General features: G+C 38.9%; 1 protein-coding gene across 6 annotated transcripts in view; it reads right to left on the bottom strand.

Annotated features, from left to right (window-relative positions):
* The window catches only part of csmd3b (CUB and Sushi multiple domains 3b), a 642,306-nt gene extending 637,674 nt beyond the window's left edge, over nt 1–4,632 (bottom strand). For 5 of the 6 annotated variants that reach the window (XM_032580262.1, XM_032580264.1, XM_032580265.1 and 2 more), the window contains exon 1: nt 3,449–4,632. In XM_032580262.1, coding sequence (XP_032436153.1) covers nt 3,449–3,698 — 250 coding nt within the window. In that variant the 5' untranslated portion in view covers nt 3,699–4,632. The remainder of the gene's footprint in view (nt 1–3,448) is intronic. The other variant, XM_032580263.1, reaches the window with a different exon arrangement.
* Nucleotides 4,633–23,537: the final 18,905 nt, after the last annotated feature.

The raw sequence follows: 23,537 nt of genomic DNA, 5'->3' as shown, positions 1-23,537 counted from the left end.
GACTTCCTAATTAAAACTCCGAATCATGACAAAGGTGCACCGACTTTGAAAATGGTACCAAGTGTTTCTGTCAAATGTGTTAAGCAAGTTATGAAATTAAGGACTTTTGTCCACAGGCTACAGCAGCATGTAAATCCATTACACCTTGCTCATTGCTTTACAGTCCAGATTGCTTTTTTAGAATAGAAATGAAGGTTCATACTGTGATTGGTTACCTGCCAATAGGCGGGTAGAGCAAACTAATATGCCAGCCAGAGCCAAAACGGAGCAGTGCTTTTGGCTCGTTTCTGGTTTAAATCTTCCTGCTGTGTTTTAAAGCTTTCGTTTCTAAAATGTCACCGTGCCCTGAAGTTTCTATATACTTTTCAACAGGGGTTCATTCACTTGCTTACTTCAACAGGCTATTTTAATTGAAAACTTTCCTAAAGAATATACAATATTGTATATTCTGGACTACACAGACAATGTGATCAATGTTAGGATTATGCCATAAAATATTTAAAATGAGACATTTCATACCAACACACATCAAGATCTGCCAAATAAATTGACAAAACTAGAACTTCTTGAAACACCAAGAAAAAGGCTTTTTACAGCCATATAGTAGTCTGCCATTATGTGATGGAATACAGGCATATGTCTCCCGTGGCCATTCCCTGTCTTGCTTTCTTTAATCATTCTAGAAATCTATAGTATTTTTTGCACTGTCAGCCTACACACAGTCTCCCTGCACTGGAGGATCATACAGACTTTACAGTGACAAATGGTTCTCAATAGCCTTCCACACTTCCCTTTCTTCTTCCATTTTCACTCAGTTTTCCGAAATCCTAACATTCATAAAACCTTCCTCTCGTAGCGAAATCTTAACTTAGAAATTGAGTCTCTACACTACCTTTTGTTACGTTTCTTCACTTCATCTTCCACTGCAGATTCCACAGTGACAGCTTGGTTGCTCTCCATCCACAAAAGTCAACTGACACACTGATGTGTGCATGCATGTGCTTTGCTCAGATCTGATGTTTGTGTTTGCTCATCTTCCTCTCACTTCCAACTCATCACATATGGACATTTGGTCAGGAACACTTTGCGGCTATTCCTAAGTGCGCATAGTGTTCCTTTAAGCATTATTATTTAATATGCAGAGCAGTCTGATCCCCCAAGTCCTGAATGTTCTCTGTGGGTCAACTCACCTCCATGAAACAGGTCACTGTGGTTACCTAATGTATGATACCACAAACGTGAGAAGTGTCTAATTCCTGTTAAATTAAGTCAAGTTATGTATTTTCAAACACATAACCTAAGCAATTGGCTACTTTTCTTTAGCTTTTCTTTCGAAATCAGAAATCTAGTTTTCTTTAACTAAAGAAAAGCTTATTATATATTAATAAGACCAAGACCAAGGACTTTAATAAGACCTTGGTCACCAACTCAGGTGGTCTGGAGCCAACGATTCATATATGTCATGTTTCTGATCAGCCCATTCTGCCTGTTACTTTTCTTTTTGCTCAAAACGGGGATGTCCATCCCTAGTCAGGCATATTCTTGTTTGTGTTGATGTCTACCACCTGGTGATCGCCAATCTAAATGGAAATAGGGAAGTTAAATTCAGACAGGTCACAATTTCTTGATGAATCATGACTGAAGCCTTGAGGAAATAGAGCATACATTTCTGGGATGCTTTTAGACCTGAGAATATGCCAGGTCAGCTCGTCAGAAATCTAGTCAAATTCCTTATTTAGACCCAATCAAAGTCCAGAAAGGCTATATAGGACACACTGGGGTTTTTTTGCCAGTTCTTCTCAGTCAAAGCAATCAAAAAATAATGTAAATCAAAATTTTTACTAAAAGTGAACACTCTCTTTTCTACCATGACAACTTCAATTTAGAACTATGCAATGGCCTGAATTAATCGCCAAACATCTTGGATCACCCTCAGAGCTTCAACGGATCATGGCTGGACAATACAAGGAAAACATTCAGTTGAGATATTTTCGCTCATTCCTTAAATAATGGCATATGTTCGAAATAGATGGTTCATGGCATGTTAAAGCATGCTCTGCCTCCATTTAAATAGAAAAAAGGGAATACTTTTCCCACAGCTACTAAACTAACAATTCACTAAACTTTGGATTTTGAAACACATTTTTTCTGCCAGCTGACTGGCAGTGCATAGCAGATGACACTCTTTTTAGTTTTTTGAATCATGATTTTGACTTTTATACAATGAGAAACATGTACTGACATTTGAAGTGAAGATCGCCAGATTTAAACACAAATCTGATGATCTGTGTATGGAATTTTCATGAGTTTACAAAGGTTGCAGACTCTTAAAATTGTTTTATTTTTGTAAACGCATTTTCCATTTTTTCTTATTGTACCATAGTCTTTACGATTACATTGAAAAAAATCCCAACATATTAAAGTTTCTCCAGATCAGCTAGCATACTTTTCTTTTTTTTTTTACATCAGTTGATCAGCAGATCACATAAACAAGTGGGGGAGGGGCAGCTACCACATTGCTCTATGCCCCATTCAGTGTGAGAAAATGTTTTTATAATCACATTAAAATGACTTCAAATCAGCTAGACGGCCCTAAAGGATTCCTGAAGCGACCAATGAAAAATGGCTACTCAAATGAAATTTTTGAAAAAGTGGAAGATAAACTACACCTGTGAGCCAGAAGGCAAGAACAAAACAGAGTGAGCATAACTGAATATTTAAATACTCAAGTTCATACATAATGCTCAATTGAAGGACATAAAGTGAGGGAAATGGAAGTCAGAGATCTAAGATTAATATAGTGACTGCATAAAGACTAAAAAGAGATTTGTTGATGGACATTTAGGAATAAAATGCTGTGTAAGGCTTAGGCCTCATCACTATATACAACTCACGTTCACACACCCCCAACACACACACAGAGGCAAAAACTCCCGCACACACTTTGGTATAAGCAACTCACGTTCGCTGCCACAGCCCAAGAGCTACCGCAAGAATATTTATTGGCTACCGGCTCAATGGCTGTATTGAAGAGAAGGATTGAGGGAGGAAGGAGAGAGAAAGAGAGAGAGAGAGAGATAAAGAGAGGAAGAGAGAGGGGGGAAACAGGAGAAAACGAGGAAAGGGGGGAGGAGAGGAAGAGGCTGTTGCCGCTTTTTCTCATCCTCCCTGTGAGCCACTTTCTGATTCCCCGCATCACACCACACACACATTCACGCGACACCTCGCAGACATCCCCGCGCGCACGCAGACACCCTCACACACACAATCACACGCAGGCGCGCGAAGGGATAAAGAGGCAGAAGAAGAAGCACCTTTCTCTCCCAAGAAATAAAAAGTATGAATGTGCAAGTGAAAGAGGATGTTCATGTCACCGCGTGAGCCGAGCACGCGCACATACATGTGAGCGCGTGTGTTTGTGGGGGTGTCGCATCCTCTTCCTCCTTACCTTGCGCGCGAGAGGAGAGCGAGCACAGCACAAGAGTCCAGAGAAAATAGCGCATCGCCTTCATTCCTCCGTCCGTCATCCTCCCGTTCATCCCTCTCTTCTTCGTCGTCACCCTCTTCTTCATCATCATCCTCCTCCTCGACGAGGGGAGAGCAAGACAGCGTTCCGTGACGCTATTAGCGAGATTATTTGCATCAATACATCTTCCGCGAGCCGAGCGCGAGCCCTCTAAGCTCTCACCGGGCCGCATGCTGCTTCACATCCAGAAAACGGAGGGGGGACAGAGAGAGCGGGGGGAGTGAAAGGGAGAGCGAGAGAGAGAAGCGTTTTTCTTTGCCTCCTCCTTCTAACATAGACTAGATAAATCCCTCACATCCGAAAAATGAATTCAGTGAACATCCACAGAGAGAGAGAGAGAGAGGGGGGGCAGCAGAGACGCAGAGCGGGCAGGAGGGACGGGCGCACAGGTTGTCTCTCCAACCTGCGCTCTCGGTGGCTATCGTCAGTATGTATGTGCTCCCTTCAGTTCCATTTCAACACAAAAAAGTAACGGGGAGCTTCAAATCCACACTTTCCACAGCCAGTGTCCGATCTTCATCATGAAAACCATCATCTGTGTCGTTTTGCAGTGTCCTTTCCTCTATGAAAAAGAAGACAAACAAAATATCCCCTCGGTGCTTCTCTGAATCGTTTGCCACTACAATGTGTCACAAATCAATAGAGATGCTTGTTCTTTATTTCTTTCCTGATCGGTTAATCCTCTTCTACCTCCTCAGTCTCTTGTCTCTTGCGTCTGTGAGCCCTTCTGCTTTTCCTCTTTTTCCTCCCTTTTCTCTCCTCTCAAACTGTAGCGGAAAAAAGTCTATCTTCTCCCCCTGAAAGAAGAGAAATTCGTTATTCTCACGACTCCCTTATTCCACTGACTTCTTGTCAAATAAGCATCATCACAAGTCTCTCCTTTTCGTATATCCTTACCAGACAAGACAAAATTCATTGGCTTGCTCTTTGCGTCGAAACAGTCCCTGTGTAGTTCTCTCTGCAGAGAAAAATCAGTCAAATTATTTGTCAAAAATCCAAGTTCTTGTCAGAAATCAGAGGAGAGACGCATCCTTTTCTCTGCTCGGATCGCTCTTCTCTCCCGGTGAAGCAGCTTGGTGCGTCTCTTCCCTCTGCCCGGCGCTGTGCAGAGATGCTGCCTTCAAGAGCTCCTCATACTGTAAGCTCCCCGCTCCCACACAAATTCACGTGGTCTATTGGTCGGAGGTATCAGTTTGAAAATTAACTTTTGCTGATGACATTTATTTGTGTGGATGGACTGCGGGGGTTTTGTAATAACATCCTAACATCAAGGTATGACAAGTGTTAAGATTTGCATCTGGAACTAAATTTTTATGAAACGCAGTGCATGTCGGAGCTCTCTTTAGTGCAAATCTGACTAAATTAGTTTTTTTTAAAACACACACACGCAAAGGTCAGTCGCGTCAATCGGATCAATTAAAGCATCAATTAATCAATTAATATCGGTGCAATACAAGGTTGGATTAAGGTGGATTGACCCCCCTGCGTAAGTAACAGTGTTGGTGCCCAACCTAACCATGGGTCAGACATGGTTAGGTCAGAGATTTCACAGTGTGATAATCTGGAGTATAAATAATGTATTGCACGATCTTATCTAATTGCAGAAAATCAAAAACCTACTGCTAATAAATATAGAAAAATAAAATTGTATTATGTTTAGGATATACAATAAATGCCATCTTTTTCTTCTACTAAATTTTCTGTATTTCATTGAGCTGTAAATTGTCACTCTGCTGGTTGTCACTCTTGACCAAGCTAATCTGCTGTAAGTGGGGCTCTCTGGTTAGGGGACTGTCCTGCACTTAGTCAAGACAGAAAGGGTAATGTTTCGCAATCAAATATTCCCAAATAGCCAATTTGGTCCTTCTTGTATAAATTTTTTAAAACTGCAATATCTGCTTGGGGTAACTGATTTATTCTGGTAAATTACTGTAACCTAATCACAAGAATTTGATTATGTAAATTAAGTTTATTTAATGCTTCAGGATTTAGGTTGGGTTTTTTTTTCCCTCCCCTCTAGGGGGTCTTTTTGTGGGCTCTAGTGTCCCTTATATGAAAGTAGGCTGACAGGAAAGGGGGGGAAGACATGCGGCAAACGTCGCCGGGTCCGGGAATCGAACCCGCGACGATCGCATCGAGGACTCAAGGCCTCCAAATGTGGGTCGCGCTATCCCCTACGCCACCACAGCACACCCCAGGTTTTAGGTTTTTAGACATTTTTTTGATGGAAGTTTTAGCAGGAACCTCATATTTGACCTTATGCATTTCTAGAAACATCTGTATTCACGAAAATGTCAACCAAACTGTTACAGTAACCAGGGCTGGACTGGGACCATAAACTGGCCTTGGCATCATTTTCGTTTGTGACCAATCATGATTATTTATACGATATGTGAAGGTACATGTTGCTTCAAAAGTTAAAGTAAAACAGCCTGCAAGGAAGAGCGTGACAGTGTTAAAAAAAAATGGATAAACCCTTTCTCTACTGAGAGACTTCATCTTGGTAGAGATGGCCACTATGTGACCATTTCCATCTAGAAGTGAAAGTGAATTTCAAAGAAACACTAGTAGAGGTGTCTTTTCAGTGTTTTATGAAATAAAGTGTTTATTTTACTGCACAATTATGCCCATATATCCATGACAAATAAGAAGCTCCTTTCAAAGGGGAATTATTCTGTATTGCTGGAAACTAATTCTGCTCTTTTTTATGATTATTTTCCATTTTTCAAATCTTCCAACAAGTATTTTAACATGCATTGTCTTCCGTCATTGTATCAATGCCTCCTTCTCATCACACTGCCAGTTTGCACCTGCTTTCCTAACATGCTAAATATATACATACAAAAACACCTAATTCTGATTTAATAAATCCCATCATGGGTGGCAAGTCATTCATTTGCATTTTCTATCACTATTTGTACTACAGAATGATGACATTCTGTATATTCATGAAGGTAGACATGCAATGTTGGTTCTTTTGCTGATACAGTCCTGTTTGATGTCAATGCAGATGAGGCGAAATGTAGTTATTAGATAACACCCATCTTTATATGGATGCAAGCAAAGGCAGGTATTGCATGAAACATAAATAACTAAGAGCAGTGTTGCCCTGGGTTATTCACCTTATCTTCCATATCAAAATCAAATTCTAACTTTAAGACTCCCTTCTGGTCAAATGGAATTTAAATAATCACGAACAAATCATACCTGACAGCTTGGTCCCGACCCAGAATGTACCAAATTATTATTATTCTTCAACAATGTGATTATCTTTCATCAGACTTGTTTGAGCATCAGGCCAATCAACTTCCAAGCATGCCGCATGCTGGGAAATTGCACAGTACCACCACCCCATTCTCATGGTTGCATGGATGTTCTATGCGCCAACGAGTTGTTTAAACAACTATTGTGCACCTACGGTTCTTTTGTTGTTGTATTTCAGTTGTTGTACCATGATATTCTTAAAACTCATTTCTTTAAAAGACGATTGTACGTTTAGTGAGCTGCTTATATTTAGTTCCTGTTTAAAGTTGTTTTACATTCATCTGTTCAGGAATTAAAATAAGTTCAGTTCAAATAAACAGAACTCATTTCTGTTCATTTTGAATGTCAACCACACTGAGTCAATAAATCTATTCTTTAAAAAGATTTAAATAATTTTTTTCAGCATATAGCCACAAATGACCAAATTTTTGGTTTACGTCACACCACTTAAGTATGTTTCATCGGCTACTTTTACAGTGGATAATTTCATGGCAAGACGTGTTTAATTCATGACATGTCCTTTCTCAACTTACTAAAGAAGGAGAAAGTAGAAAGGAACGCTGTATTAAAATATAAAACAACTTCAATGAGTAGAGACAGAAATGCCTGCAGAGTAATTTATCAAATCTGATGTTGGACCGTTCAGAAGCAGATTTCTACCAACGAGTGTTCTCTCTGGGTTCGTATTTTTCGCCTATAAGGATCCTCACTTTAACCATTTAAAAAAGGCAACTGCTTCTCATCCTATCTCAGATCATCCGTTTCCTGCTTCACGGCATATGGTTTTCCCCTCCGAGGTGATAAACAGGTCGTGTTCAGACTTTGGATAATGTTCATGATAATGTTTGATTCTGAGGCTACTTCAGCCAAGACTGCTGTTAGTTAATTGGTCTTTGAACAGTCCAGCTCAGATGAAGGGGAAATTTTGGTCACATTCTGAATTTTGTTTCTATGACTGATAATTACCAAGCTGCTACGTCTTTGAAAATACTTATATCCTTTATATACATCTGATGAAATATCAGTTTTACAAATCTACATTATCATATAAAATTAAAATACCAAAGACATACATTATTAGTACATTATACTGAGTACCAAGTTGTGCAGCTCAATAAATTAGACGGATTTATTTCAGCAATTTAAAGTTAAAACATGAAACTTAAATGCTACACAGGTGTTCTGCCTGAAAATGGAGTCAGTCTCTCCATAAAGCTGGTCAGCTTGTTGTGCACAAACTTTGCTTTTGGACACAACACTCTGAATAGAAAGCTTTGTTTTGTATTTTACTTACTCTTGTGGAAGTTGACAATAGCTGCCTTCTGGACAACTATCTTCCATTATTAGCACAATATTTTTTCTATATTCTATTTTTGATCTTCTGTAATAGTAAAATGGGCTGCACAGTGGCACAGTTGGTAGCACTGTTGCCTTGCAGCAAGAAGGTCCTGGGTTCGATTCCCGGCTGGGGTCTTTCTGCATGGAGTTTGCATGTTCTCCCTGTGCATGCGTGGGTTCTCTCCGGGTTCTCCGGCTTCCTCCCACAGTCCAAAAACATGAGTATTAGGTTAATTGGTGTCTAAATTCTCCCTAGGTGTGAGTGTGTGTGTGTGTATGATTGTTTGTCCTGTATGTCTCTGTGTTGCCCTGCGACAGACTGGCGACCTGTCCAGGTGTGTACCCCGCCTCTCGCCTGGAACGTAGCTGGAGATAGGCACCAGCAACCCTCCCGACCCCATTAGGGACAAAGGGTGAACAGAAAATGGATGGATGGATGGATGGATGGATGGGTAATAGTAAATTTTCTGAAAATCCCTGAACTGTTAGCCCTAATTACTAAAATAAGGGGTTTGAAATATGTCACTTGGAATGCAATAATGTCATATGCACATGTCACTTTTTAATAGAATTATGGAAATAAATTGCAATTTATTGTGATGATGTGTGCCTTTGAGTTTATGCAGACTAATAACTAGACAGCTGCACTAGAGTTGTATGAATATTTTTGCTGTCCAAGAAACTGTCATTTCACAACAACAACAAAAAAATATTTGCTTTATGGATTTTAAATCAAGTATTTTGATGCAGTTTAGCACAGACACACACAAGCCATTCAATATTTTAGAGAAATATGAGATGTCATGGAGTTTGGGAACAAAACTCAAAGCAGCGCTGCAGAAAATATGCAAATCTCATTTTGGAATCCTGTTTTTCGGTCAGTTGCATTCCTCGTCTGTCTTGTCAAAAATAATAAAATTACTCTTTCTTCTGATTCCTAGATCATTTGTTTTGAATCTGGGTGCAGCTTCAGAGAGCTCTTCGGGCTTTCTAATAGATTTGGAACAATGTATGTGGCTTTCCTGACTCCTTGCAGGGAATTTTTGCACAGGCAGAGCAATATTCTTAGAGGGAAGCTGTAAAAAAAATGCATGCGTGAGAGTGTTAATAGGAGTATGTGTGAATGGCAGTGATTGTGTGCCTGCATATAACATGTTTATGTGTTTGTGAATGTCGTTTTGTGCTCCCTTGCAGCCCTCTTCTGCCATCTACAGGCACTTTTGCACTGGCCGTTTCTCATTTGCCTTCTCTCCATCACAAGTGTGGTGTTAATCACATTAGAACCATCTAAATATCACACAACATGCATATTTGCAGCTATTCATGCTGCAAATATGCAGCATGAATAGCTGCATTGTGATTATAAGCATTAACTTTTTTTGTGTCACAAAGTGTCTGCAGATTTCCCAGCTACCCTTTAGCTGTACAGTTTGTGCTGCTTTCAGAAATCAATAAGCAGCGTGTGAGGTTCATGTTCAGAGAGGAACAGAGAAAAGAAGAGAAAGAACAAGAGAAGAGAGCGGGAGGAGAAGGAAGGAGCAGATATGGTTATATGAAAGTCTGGAGCACAGAATCAGGAGGGAAAGAAGAAAGAGAGGGACCCTGGAGAAATGCAAGGACACAAAGAGGAAAAAACAGATGAACTACAAGAAAGGAAAGAGGGAGACAAAGACAGGGGTTGAGATAGAGGTGACAAGTAAAACTGGGAGCTACAAGACTTATAACATTCTGGTTAGAGAATCCTGGATGGAGAGTTAGGGAGGCTGAGGGGAGAAATGGGAGCTGGGGCTCAAAAATAAATTGGAACTGTGTGTGATAGACGGCAAGGAAGCAGAGAAAGACTCCAAGAAGGGATAAGGAGACATGAGGAGAGAAAATGCTGCAAAGTCTTGCATGAGTAATTCACTTTTCTCAGTGGTTCATTGCAGTTGCCCCAAAAAAGTAGACACACTCAACCGGCAGATGTAATGTATTCCATCTTGTCCTAGAAACCCTTGAATGTAAAAAAAAATTACATTACATACTTTGCTCACTCTGTGCTATGTTCAGTTTAATCCAGCTACTATACGCCACATACTGTAGGTGGAGGTGTCTAGTTCATCTCAATGTAGCTGGCAGAACTGAACCGGTCAACATAATTTGATTTATTCTTGTTGGGTCTCCCTACATATATATATATATATATAATATTGGCTCAAATAAGGCCCCGGATGATCATTGTATTTCAAAAAAGACTGTTTACCCATCTCCATTACTGCACAATTTTTCCAAACACAGCAATCAGTTTGTTTTTGATGATTGGACATGACTCTCCCAGTTTGCTTGGAGCTGAAGCAAATGGCTGACAACAGCTTAAATCAATCTGCAATTTCTTATCCGTTTATTATCCACTTTTGGGGTAATTGTGGGTGGCACAACAGAACGTGGCAAGCATGCTGATGACCAATTTACAGATATTATATTTAGTATCGCTTTTGACGCCCAGAACGGCAGCAGCACACACCTGCTGCAAAGAGAAGGTCTCCCCATTTCTGTGCAATCAACTTCTTCATTTGTAAACAAATCCACACATGTAAGGTTAATGAGTCACTGAACTACAGGAAGTTTTTAAAACAAAGAAAAAACAAACAAACAAATAAACAAAGTCAATTGTGTGCAGTGCCTTGCTGAAACCTTTATACTGACTGAATTGTAACATTTTGCACGCTGCAATCATATCTACATGTATTTAAATGGGCTTATATGTGAAAGGCCAACACAAAGTAGAGCATAATTGTTTTTGAGTATCTTCAGGGTATGTCCTGCTAGAATATGAACCTTTGTCTTTAGTCATCTTAAACAGATTTTCTTCATTCCTCCAAGTATCAACTGTGGCCAGTTTTCCCCATCTGTGGACTGTGTAGTCAGATAGCTCTGGACTTTATTTTTTTACCCAATGCAATGTTTTGGATGCCGCCCAGGAATTAATGTTTTAGTTATTATTTGTCTCATCCATCTAGAGTATCCTGTACTTGCCATATCCCCTATATGCCTTATGGCAAACTGCCAATCGTATGATTTTTGTCTATTCACTCTTCCATTAAGGCCACATTTGTGGAGCACATGACCTAAGCAGTGGATCTCTGAAGTCAGACAGCCAGGTCTTGGTAGGTGAAAATAAATGAACATCACACTTTACAGACTCAAAATGTTGAAAACCATACATTTTACTTCCACTTTTGTTGCTTTGTCACATACAAGGCCAAAGAAATATGCAACAAGATCAAAACCTGAAATTCTCAGTAAATATTGATACAGTTGCAAGCCTCTGGTTTTTGATTGATTTCAGAGGCTAATTAAGGCTGATTATAATTGTTTGGCTTTTGGACTTTTGTCTTATTTCAGCTTGCAAATTAAATTTCCTGCAGTTGCTATAAAGCTAAAATATTCTGAAAACAAATAGCATGAAAGAGCTCTGCAGTCTGTGGCTGAGGGAAAATATGATAATCATAGTTGGAATGAGAACACAAAGCTGCATATAAGTTTTTGAATGTTTTGATGAAAGATTTTATCTAATTACACAATACTATGCAAAATGCAGTCAATGGGAGTAATATGACTTCATATTTTGCTGCCAATGAGCCAGGTTTTGAAAAAAAAAAAAAAAACAGAAACCTTAAAGCATCCCTTACACATACCATTACTAAAGGTATAAAAGAACATCTCTTTTAGAAAAAACTGAATCCTTACTGAGGTGTCCTATTTTTTCAAATGACTAGACTGACTACTCTGGAACATACATTACTTACTATGCAGTACATTTTAATCACATATGTAACTCTTTTCTTCTCTTTTGGCTTTTTCCTTCAGGGGTTGTCACAGCAAATCATCTGTCTCCATTTAGTCCCATCTTCTGCATCCTCTCCTCTCACACCAACCAACTCTCCAGCTTCTAGTTCTGCCTCCTGTCTTTTCTTCATTGGCAAAGCTTCTAAAGCATACAGCATTGCTGATCTCACTACTGTCTTGTGCATCTTTCCTTTCATTCTTGTTGATTCCCTTTTATTACATATAACATCTGACACGTTTCTCTGCCTTTACAGCACTGCTTACACGCGCTACACCTGTTGCTCTGAAACGTTGACCGTAGGCAATTATGTCATCCACTTTCTTCTTCCTGTAACATCACTATTCCACTTGAACCCCTCTCGTTTGCAGAGGGAGGTAAATGAGAGGTGCACCAGTGGTGCAACTAATCATTCTTCTCTTTTCTAGCACATACCTCTACCTCTTCCTTTACATACCCCCTGCCCCCTGATGACGTCATGTCATCTGTAAATATCATAGTCCACAGAGACTCCTGTCTAACTTCATCTGTTAGCCTGCCCATCAACAAAGCAAACAGGAAAGGGCTTAGAGGCGAACCTTGATACAGTCCCACCTTCATCTTGAACTCCTCTGTCACTCCTGCAGCCCACCTCACTGCTGTCTCACAGCTCTCATACATGTCCTGCAACACTCTTTCATACTTCTCTGCCACTCCAGACCTCCTCATACAACACTGCTCCTCTCTCAGAATCCTGCTATATCGTTTCTCTGAATCTACAGTCTACAGCTCCCTCTTGCCTTCTCCATTAGCATACTTAAAGCAAAAATTTGGACCTGCGGTACTCTTTCTAGGCATGAAGCCATATTTGCATGGCCTTTCAAAAATGAAATGGATGTTTAAGTTACAGTAATTTACATCTCTATTGCTCGTCAATTCAAATTTAAAGCAAGTGTTCAAGTTGCCTCACAAGGATAACATTCTCTACCAAAGACAACATTTGGGTTAGACTTTCACAGTGGACGAAACACATCATTTGCTTGTGGCTCATTTTAGATATAACAATACTCTAAAAGTTCCAGGAGTTTCATCGCTAAATCAGGATTGTGAGAAGTCAGTTGTGGAATATTGGAGTCCTATTAGCTACACATATTGCATACATGGGATGACAGACTTGCTTTTTTTCAGTTTTCTGTGGAACATGAACCCTCAAAGCACTAATGAGGTAACTGATTAATGAGATTTCCAATAATGCTCCTCCATGCTGGAGGGAAGGAGGGCGGCCGCCACAGACACAACTGAGTGATTTCTATTTTGCAGCACACATACAGATAAATACACTCGTGTTCAATATGCAGTATTTGTTAATCAGCAGCTGAGTGTGTAAAAGCAATCTACCTCGTGGGGGGGGGGGGGGGGGGGGGGTGCAGGCGAGTGTGTGGTGAGATGCAGACTGTGTCAATGGGTGCATGTGTCTCTGCGAATAGAGGGCAGCATACTAGACAAGGGACCATTACTGACTTCACAACAAGGTGCCCAATGGCTGTTTCCAAACAGGCACACCCAGAAATACACCCCTGCATGCAGCAGGTTTAAGCTCTGATTAGTTTCACACATCGCCGACAGCACTGCGAGTGTAACCTGTGGTTTTTGTGAGGATAGATACAGATCCCTCTGATTGAAAATAGTAAGCATGGAGGAATTGAATTACAGCAGATGCCCTGCAGAATATCAGTATGTGCAACATTCAGTCAGTGATATGAGGTTTCACAGACAACCAGGCAACATTTTTTTTTATTGTGTTCACATTGGATTGAAGGCTAACACTGTACTTTGTATGCTGACCACAGTACTGATAAAAATATAGCCGCGTATCACCCAGCTACCCCACCCATTCTTCAAAGTTGACTGAGTTACACACTCAGCTGCCAACACAAGAGGAAGGTACCTTGAATATGAAAACAAGACAACTTTTAGAATTTTTACATTACGCTGTAGGCTGGTTTATAGCATTATTCTTCTCACATTTACTACAAGAATTGTAAAACATGAATATTTAAAGGCATAAACACGTGCACAAATATTCTGTGAAAATGCTTGAGGGATTTAGCCTCTTTAAAGCAATCCTATGTGCAATGTTTCCACAAAAATGATTCATACAATTTAAATAGCATAATTTAGGGTGTTCTTTTATTATAAGTGGTTTCCAATTACAAATATAATGCAGGAGAATGGGGCTTGTTCTCAAACATTTTCAGTTTACAGCTGCTCCAACTATTGCTAAACCGTCTGGCCTACAGTCAAATCCATTGCAGAGTTATTAGTCACATAGCTACAATTTCCAGTTTAATATTGTGTCTCCTCATTCCACAAAGTTATGTCATCGACTGAGGACCTCTCTTACAGTCTCATGGTGCCTGACACAAGGACACTGACAGAAACTCCTCTGCGTCCTGAGGGCTAGAGCTTCTGCAGGATGCACTTGTTCCTGTGCTCCTTGCAGTCTGACGATCACACTCTGGTGAGATTGGAGACCAGACGGAGAAAACCTCCTGGGATCTTCATTATGTTTCTAAAACTGTTCTTATTTTTGTATTTTTGCAGTGTCCAGCTGCTTGTAGTTCACAGGCATGTCTTGATGTAGAAATATTCATTCATTTATAGTTTGCATAACTAATGCTCTAGAGTGGCTAATACTTTCTGTACAAAATACGAAAAATTACTGACTGAGGAGCAGGTTATAAGAAAATGATTTAAAAACATTTTAATCTTTTCTTTAATGTCTTCTCTGTGAGCAACCGATATCAGTCACTTTACCCGACTTCCAAAGTCTTAGAAACGCTGTCACATAATGACCAAGTGACTGCTGAGCATTTTAAAGCATTAAGGGAAGGTCAAGCTGTTGGCGTTAGAAGATCAGGAAAGATTCAACCCTGACAAAGCTTTTTTCTCTCACAAACTTTGGTTCAGTGCATGCAACTGGTTTCTGTGTTGGAAACTGGTTTTAAGCTGTGGTTGTAAAGATCAATGGTTCAATCATCTTATGAAAAGCAATTTATATTTTTTGATCTTCACTTCATTCTTCAGGCTGCCTTTATTCCAAGGGAGTGGTACTTTTGGTACTTTTCTATTCATACTGCTCTTTGAATAAGCTTCTCTTCCATTGCACATTTAAGTTCACTACTGATGTGGCATCTGGTTTTTAAGAGGCAAAGTGGACATTGCCTCCAGCCACCATCTCCCATTACTTTCTGATGGTAGTGATTTGGATGCAATCTACTACACTCTGGCGTGTGTGTGTAGGTATTTTGTGTGTAATTTCTAATAAAGACGTGATAGATTGTTCTGTGTAGCCATTTTGTGTGAGATGGACTGAATCTAAGAATTGCAGCCCCTGCCTCTTTGATTCTGTCTCTTTGTTTCTACTTCACTCTTTCCATCTCACAAAGCGCCTGCAGGAAAGGAGGAATCTCCTCAAATGGTTATTTATCTACATCTCATTCTCTCTTTACCGCTACCTTTCTGCTCTCTCGCATAGCAGGACACACAGACAACCTCAGCAATACACACTCACACAGGCAAGGTATTTTGGGGTTGTAAATCCAACACCAACTGAGAGGCTGTCACTTGCCACACCAGATGAATAAAGAGAGCTTGTGTGTGTATGTGATGTGAGTGTGTATGTCTATTTGAAAGCATGTAAACTGGGTGACTGTGTGTTCAGGATGATGGGTGTCGAATTTATGGCTTTCAGTTTAATGAAGTGGACAATAAGGTCACACAGAGAAAATTATCAGAGAAGAACGGGAAGATGCATTCAGTTTATTATAGAGAGGTTAGTAAACAGGTAGGTAAGAGTCTCTACCTGTTTGTATTGGAAATTATGAGAGGGCAGCCCATAAATGGTTTTGATATTAACTGAAGTAAGTTGGGCTAAATACAGGTAAATGAAAGGCTGAATATTTTTCAGTGAATATTCAACCTCCCACCTTTCAGGATTTTCTCATCGACAGCAGAATTGATTGTTCCATCAATTCATTCATGTCTTGAAGTCACAAAGCAGACGCAGGCCATCACACAAACACCACGTTTATGATGACCTGTAGTGCTATAAATGTTTCATGACAGTGCCTTCAATGCACTCCTCTTCCACATGTTCTTTGAATCTTGAAAAGGCTTAGGGAATTGGTCAAGGTATTTTGCAAGTGGTACTACTTGAGTACACTGTGGGAGAGTGAGGCATCTGGTCACTGCATAGTCAAAGCATAAGCTTTGTTTGCATTTCTGGTTCAATGTCAAAATTATTCCCAGTGCTGGTTTTACTGGGCCAGTGCTGACCCTCATCACAGAGCTTGTGGTGTTTATGAGCAGGATCTAAAGATGATGTTGTGGTAAGGAGTGTGTCTGGTTTGGAAACTTGGATGTGAAGATGCCAACAGAACTATATAATCTGGAAAAGGTAGAGGGTGTCGCAGGGTAAGAGTTACCTCCAAGTCTGATGGCCTAGTTTTTGATGGAAAAAAGTTAGATCGCTCCATCCAGATCAAGGGCCAATCTCTGACTCTAGCTGAGAAGCTTAAATATTGATAAATCTAGCCCATGAGTAATGGCAGGAAGTGAGTGGTGGATAGATTGGGATCTCTGAAAAGACACTCCTCTGATCACTCATACCAAAGAAAGAGCTGTGCCAAAAGTGCAGCTAACAATCTTCTGAATTTACCATTCCCTCTGTGTTCCAACACTCACCTGCAGTCATGAGAAATGGATCATAAGCCAAACAATACAACCCTGAATAGAAGCAACTGAAATGAGCTACTTTTGTTGGGTTGTAGGCTTCAGTCTTGGAGAGCAGTCTCCTCTGGTGAGAACACAATAGAGCCACTGGTTTTCTGTACTGAAAGAAGTTGGCCGGCCAGACAGACAGACAGACTGACTTTTCAGTGACTGTAACAAACTTCACTTCCCATAGGATCAATCAGAGATTTTATATTTTTATTTTTCTACCAAAATGATCATTTCTAGTTACAGCGGACTCAGTTGCACCAGTGCTACCATTTTAAAATATTTTTGTGAGAAAGTTAACATTCAACTCAAATAGAGGAAAATTTATTGGGAAATCCATAAGGTAGCACTTAAAAAGCAGTCCAGAAAAATGTGCAAAAGTGTCATATCAAAAAAAGGTTGACAAAAATCAATGCACATCACCTCTGTGCTGAAGCTCTCAAAACAAGTGAATGGAATGTCATTGTTATGACGATCTTATGAGTATGTGGTTTTTTCCTCAAAATCTTTTCGCATCATTGTAAAATGTGGCCCCAGGCACAAATACCCTGAGAAAAGCACAAGCAGTATGACTGAGTTTTTTGACAGATGCGCACATATTTTTGTAAATTCAATGGAATTTCCTGGCACGAGTTTGGTTTGACCTGCAAGAGCTGGAGACTTTTGCAACAAGAAATCATATTGGTAATGCTCTTCATCTATAAAACAAACCCACTATGCACCTCTAGTCTGGTTGCTATTTATATGTCCATTTCTCTGCTACCAAACTACTCAAAATTGCTTTTGTGCGGATTCTTATGACAGTATATTTCTTCAGGACTACATTTTGAACACACACCGATACACATATAAACTGAAAGCAATTTAGCCTTTGCCATCTCTGCCAGCAATAATATAGCAATGACAGCTGCACAGGCTGGAGAGTCAACAGGGTTTGGGGGTATCACAGATGGTTTGATCCTCACACAAGATGGTATGGTATTCACTTGACTTTGACTGGAATTACTTACTATGTAATCTGAGGCTGCATTTGACAAAATAATATTCAAGCCCGAAAGTATTGCTGAGGAAAGCTACGCAATTCAGTCTTCAGCAGACGCTTTAAGACAGTGGATAATAGAGCCATGAACAATGAATTATCATAGACATGCTTTCATCCATTCAAAAATATGGCCTTCCGTTGTTGACAGTTTTTAAATAGGCACGCATATTAGCAAAGATCATAATGTAACTGGGGTAAGCACTGTACAATTATATGAAGAATGCTACGTACTTTTACTCAAAGGCTTAAACCTATACAGACCTACTCAACAGTTCCATCAATCAGTTTTTGGCAAGATCTCACTTTTATTAAAAAGATGATTTTCGGGTTATTCTGTGTTGAAATTGAACTCGCTGCAGTTTCATTACAAATGTGGGCAAATTTTGCAATTGCGATGTTTCCATAAAAAAAAAAAATCAAATAAAAATCATTCTTGAATAAGCTTATTCACATAAGTCATTCAAAATCATGGTGGCGATGGATGTAAACAGTTACATGAGATATATTCATATTTTAGCCATGACACTAACTCTCATCTATCAACTATCACAGGAGACATTGGCGTCTTATTCACACATTGGTGCAACAAACCTCTTAGACTGGGGACCCGCTACGTATGTGCCACTTTTGGGATATTGTAGTTGGGAATTTTACAGAAGATCAAAGGATTACACACAAATAACACACAATGTTTTGATGAACTGCACAATACTTTGAGCTGCACATTGAAAAAAAAAAAAGGATTGGTCACAGTTATTCAATCCACATTTCAGCCTGATCTGAAATGGCTACATTGTGTTAAATAAACTTAATGATCAGTTGTAGTCTCCTTTAGGCCCAATTATTAAATATATTCTGGACCAAGGAGACAGGAAAATAAGCTTCAACAGATTTTCTCTTCTTGAGATTCCAGCAGGTCCCTATGTGAAGAAAAATTACATGAATGGTTATTTAAAGGCGCCTCCGCTGATCAAATAATTTGCCTCAATTTAAAATTGCAGCTAATGACACGGAACCTGGATAAATTTCAGTTTCTTTTTTTTTTTTCTTCAGCAAAAATTTTGTGAAGGACCAAATTACCTTCATCAATCAAGTATACACCCTACTAACTCTGAAATAGCTCCCTCCTCTCCATCTTCAATGCTGTTATTTACAGCTTCTACACTGGTTCCAGAGCACACACCTGGATAGTAATTTAATATTTCTAAAATATATCCATGAAGTAAAAAAAAAAAAGTCTTAATTTACACTGAACATTTTTGAAAATGAAGTATTAAACTCTAAGCTTATGAACTTTTGGTGATGTAAAAGAAATTGGACTTTGAAATTTGGCGTTTCTAAATTGTCCTTTGTCACTTTAAAAAGCTCCTGCTCTAACATTAAACTTTCAGTACGTCATCACAACAACAATACCCTTCTATCGTTCTTAGGAGTGTTAGAGCAAGAAGTAACTCATATATCTGACTCTCGGCTCCACTAGGTGTTTGCTACTTGCTACTGCTGCTTGTCTGCAGGGGAGGCGCTCTGAGAGCAAGGCACCAGCTACTTGTCAGACATGTGGGGACACAACTTTTCCAGAAAATGCTGTGCACAGTTTTGGCACTCTGCTCTTCACCATTATTGGGGGGTAAATTTAATATTCCAATTTAAAATGCTGTGTATTCATAAGCTGTGTGGAGAAAAATCATCATACCACTTAGAAAGGGATGAAAAGTTCAGTCTGTGTTTAATTTATGTTTTCCACTTAATTTATTTCAGTAACACAATTTACTTACTGTTCATTAGAATTTGTTGAATGGATCTGTGTTTTTAAACATTTTAGAAATGATCTGTTCATAAAAGTATATTGATTTTTATAGCCGAAGCTGAAAATAACTTTTTTCAGAGTAGCTGTGGTAATTAGGGGTGTATCATTATCGTTTTAAAAAGTAACTAAATAAGATGTAATAGAAAAAAACCCAACTAGATTTCAGTGCTATTCCTGAGGACTGAGTAGTAATTGATCATATAGCATATGAACATGCAGTTAAAGTAAAATGGCAAATTATGTTTTTTTTCAGTTATATTCAACCAAATTCCAAAAGAGGCCAAAAAATAATTGTCAAATTTAGAAACCCTCAAAACATCTTAGAATTTCTTCGAACGGCACCCTTGTAAACAAGATACATTCTGATATATTGTCTAGCCAACACATAACTGAAAGATTCAAACAAAAAAACATATATAAAAAAAGGATAAATAAAAATTTGTGTGGAAAGAAAACATTATGGGAGGCAATAGAAGTGCTTTTAAAAATCATCTTGGTGGCAAGATCTTGAGACACCATCCAATTACTCAAAGGTCACCAGTTTGATCACACAAAAAGCTGCTAAGTCAGTCAGCATCCATGGATCATATCAAAGGGAAACAGATGCTGAATGTCACCCTGCTCTCTGTTTAATTTCACAGTAGGCATAACAGTAGCCCTCATGAAAAAACACTTCTATAATCCCCATTTTACAGATTTACTTGGAAAACAAAATGGACTGCAATTAACAAAAAAGCTTGACGGCTAATGAATCTTAGCCGTACATTTGGACTTTTCCAAACTTACCTGATTGAAGTTTTAAGTTTTTAAAACTGAAGATTTGATCCATGTGAGAGAGAGACTGGCAAAATGTTTATTGGTACAACCAATATACTCAATCTGCTGCTCACCCATAAATGTGCGATCCTTTATTACAGGGGTGTCAAACTCGCAGAACATGTTGCAGTGTCCTGCAACATTTAGACACATCCCTGTCTTACACGGCTGAATCAAATGGTTAATTTGCCTCCACAAGCAAAATTTTAAAGACAGATAGACTTTAAAATTTTGCAAGTGAGTTTATTGAGTCATGTGTATTGAAGTAGACATCTAAAAGCCGTACAAATCAGCCCTCGAAGACAAGTTTGAATATTTCCTACAGTGAAATGTTGTTAAGATGGAAAACAAAAGCAGCCAAAGACAAATCAAATCACTTTTCATGCAAAGTTTGAGGTTAATTTTTTTTCAATATCAATTATTTAAATAAATAATGCTTTCTATGATAGTCTAAGTTGTTGTGATGGAGTGTATTCTGCTTCTTTTGAATTACTTTGAAAATGTTGCTCATGGGAACTTGTAATGCATTTGCAAAGTTAAAAAACTGGGATCTAAAAAAATGGAGAGTCTCTGCTACTGACTGTCAAGCTAAAAAGAGGTGGCTTTATTACAAGATGTGAGACATGGGACAGGACGGGTGATGATTATTAATAATCTGGCAGGAGCATCTCCATGGCACCAGCTGGCTGTTTTAAACCAGTACCCTTCTGAGAAAACCCCATAGGAAATCTGTTAAACAAGCAGGCTTACACCTATCAGAACATAGAAAAGGGCAAGGGTTGGCACAGCAGTGAGATTATGTTGCTGATGACAGACTTGTTACTTAGGAGTCAACCTTCTTGAGAATCCTAAAATGTGTATAAATGTTATTACCACCTGTTCTGTAGGGCTGAGAATGTATTCTACACATGCAATACTAATGATTAACCAATTACTGATCAAATCATCTATATCCATTATTCTACAACTCAGGTAAGACTATGTCAGGTTTCATTAGGTTGTTTTTGTCATTGGATTTTATTTAGCTTGAGGATTTGCAGCCAATGAAAACCCACAATTCAGATTCCCAGAAAATTTGACCATTACATCATACCAAAACTAAATTTTGGACAAAGATAATAAAAATGCTGGTCAACTCTAAAGCATCATTATAAAGTTACTTTGGGCTCCTTTTGCATGAATTATTCCTTATGTGGTCTGGCATGGAGGCAATAAGCCTGTGCAAAGGAAACCTAGAATGCTGTCACAACCTTTCGCATGCTTTTGCAGTCAATACCATGAGATCCATCTTTGAAGTATTTTAATTGCTTTTCTAAATCAAATTTCATTTACTAAAAGGATTTGTTCAGTTTTTATTAGTTTGAGCCATCTACAGTGGATCCCAGTTATTCGTGGGGGCTGAGACCACAGCCAAGTTCAATAACTAAAATCTTCAAATAATTGAGATCCTTTCTAAAACCACTTAGAACTGCCTATTTTAATTATTAAATCTACAAAAATGCTTTAATACACAGCAGAAACCTTAACACTACTGCAAAGGCCAACTTCCACAATCTTTCTTAATATCACTCTTGGGCATAAAGCCAATCAGCAGCAAGGAAAATAAATGGAGCTCTTCTTTGCGCTTCTTTGCTAACACCAGTCAATAGTGTATCAAGTAGCATTACTCCAGGTATTTTAGCTCTCCAAGCTGCAATTTCTTTACAAATTTTAAGATAATGCTCAATGAAAAATTCTGGCCAAAGGCAATTTTTTTTGCAAATAATTTGGAATTACATTCTACAAAAAAATCCACAACTAAGTGAATCCACAAACACTGAACCGTGACTAGGTGGGGTCCACTGTATATCAATAATTACCAAGAAAAAAGCTTAAAATATCACTGTAGTTAAATTAACTCAGATTTAGACTTCTGTTGCAGAACTTCTTGTCTTAATGGTAACAGTCTAACTTTGCCTTATAAGTGTTTTATGAAAGTGATCAAAAGCAGATTTGTTGGTTGTACATGTGCACTTCCCTGCTCATCATCTTTGTACAGTTTTGGCTGATTAATTGGAGAATCCAAATAAAAGTCTGTCCCTGGTTCAACAATAATATAAGGCAACATTTGTACAAAGAAATAAAAATGACCTGCAAACTGGCACAAAAAGGAGGCAACAGCATGAGAATATAAAAGGACCCTCACATATATGTATTTTATATTGCTTGTTTTCCTGCTTTACTGGGTTGTTAGTCACACCGTTATGACTGACTGGTATATTTTAAGATTAGAACAAGGTGTCAGATTGAGACGGTCCATAACGGATGGAGTTCAGAATCAAATCTGCAGTTCGAACAACAGACAACGACACGTCTTGATTTGTTTATGATCCAAAAGACAGATGGCTAAAATATGAAGATGATACGTAACCAGGAGAGATAAATCCTGCCACGTGTCAAAACTAGAGATTTCGAGAATCTTTTATACAAGTGAAGGTTGGCAGCAGATGCTTGAGAGTGCAGGACACGACTGAGGTGAAAACAGCTTTTATAAGCAATAGATAAATCATATGCAGAAAAAATTGTGGTGCAATATCATCCAGAAGATAGGCAAAGTGTGAAGAATCGTACCATGAGCTGAACTTTTAGAAGCAACATAAAGCATTGCAGAGCATAAGGGTTACCTCTGCACTTTAGTCTAGAAGGTATTATAGGTTCTCCAGTTGTGAGAATATTAGATTTTTGTCAAATTAGTTGTTGTGCAGACATCAAAAACACAAAAATTCAATTTCAAACATGCATATACAGATTTGCATGATGGCTGATTAGCATGTTTACAAAACCAGCAGAAATTAATAAATTAAGAAAATAAAATAAAAGAGGGCTGTCAATTGCCCTTTGGTATTGTTGACGTGTTTCTTTCTTACAAAAGATATCGCTGTAGCTACCAGCATTACTATGTAATAAAAAGAAAAAAAAAACAATATGGAAGCACAAAAACAGTTTGTATGGGAAGTAAAAAATGTGCTGCTGGGGTGTGCTGGGGTGTGCTGGGGTGTGCTGTGGTGGCGTAGGGGATAGCGCAACCCACATTTGGAGGACTTGAGTCCCCATCACGGGTTCGATTTCCGGATCCGGCGACATTTGCCGCATGTCTTCCCCCCTTTCCTGTCAGCCT

The sequence above is a fragment of the Xiphophorus hellerii genome, chromosome 13 (genome assembly GCF_003331165.1).
Source record: "Xiphophorus hellerii strain 12219 chromosome 13, Xiphophorus_hellerii-4.1, whole genome shotgun sequence".
Taxonomy (NCBI): Eukaryota; Metazoa; Chordata; class Actinopteri; order Cyprinodontiformes; family Poeciliidae; genus Xiphophorus; species Xiphophorus hellerii.
Note: the sequence above shows the minus strand (reverse complement) of the source record. Positions and strands in the feature narration are given on the sequence as shown.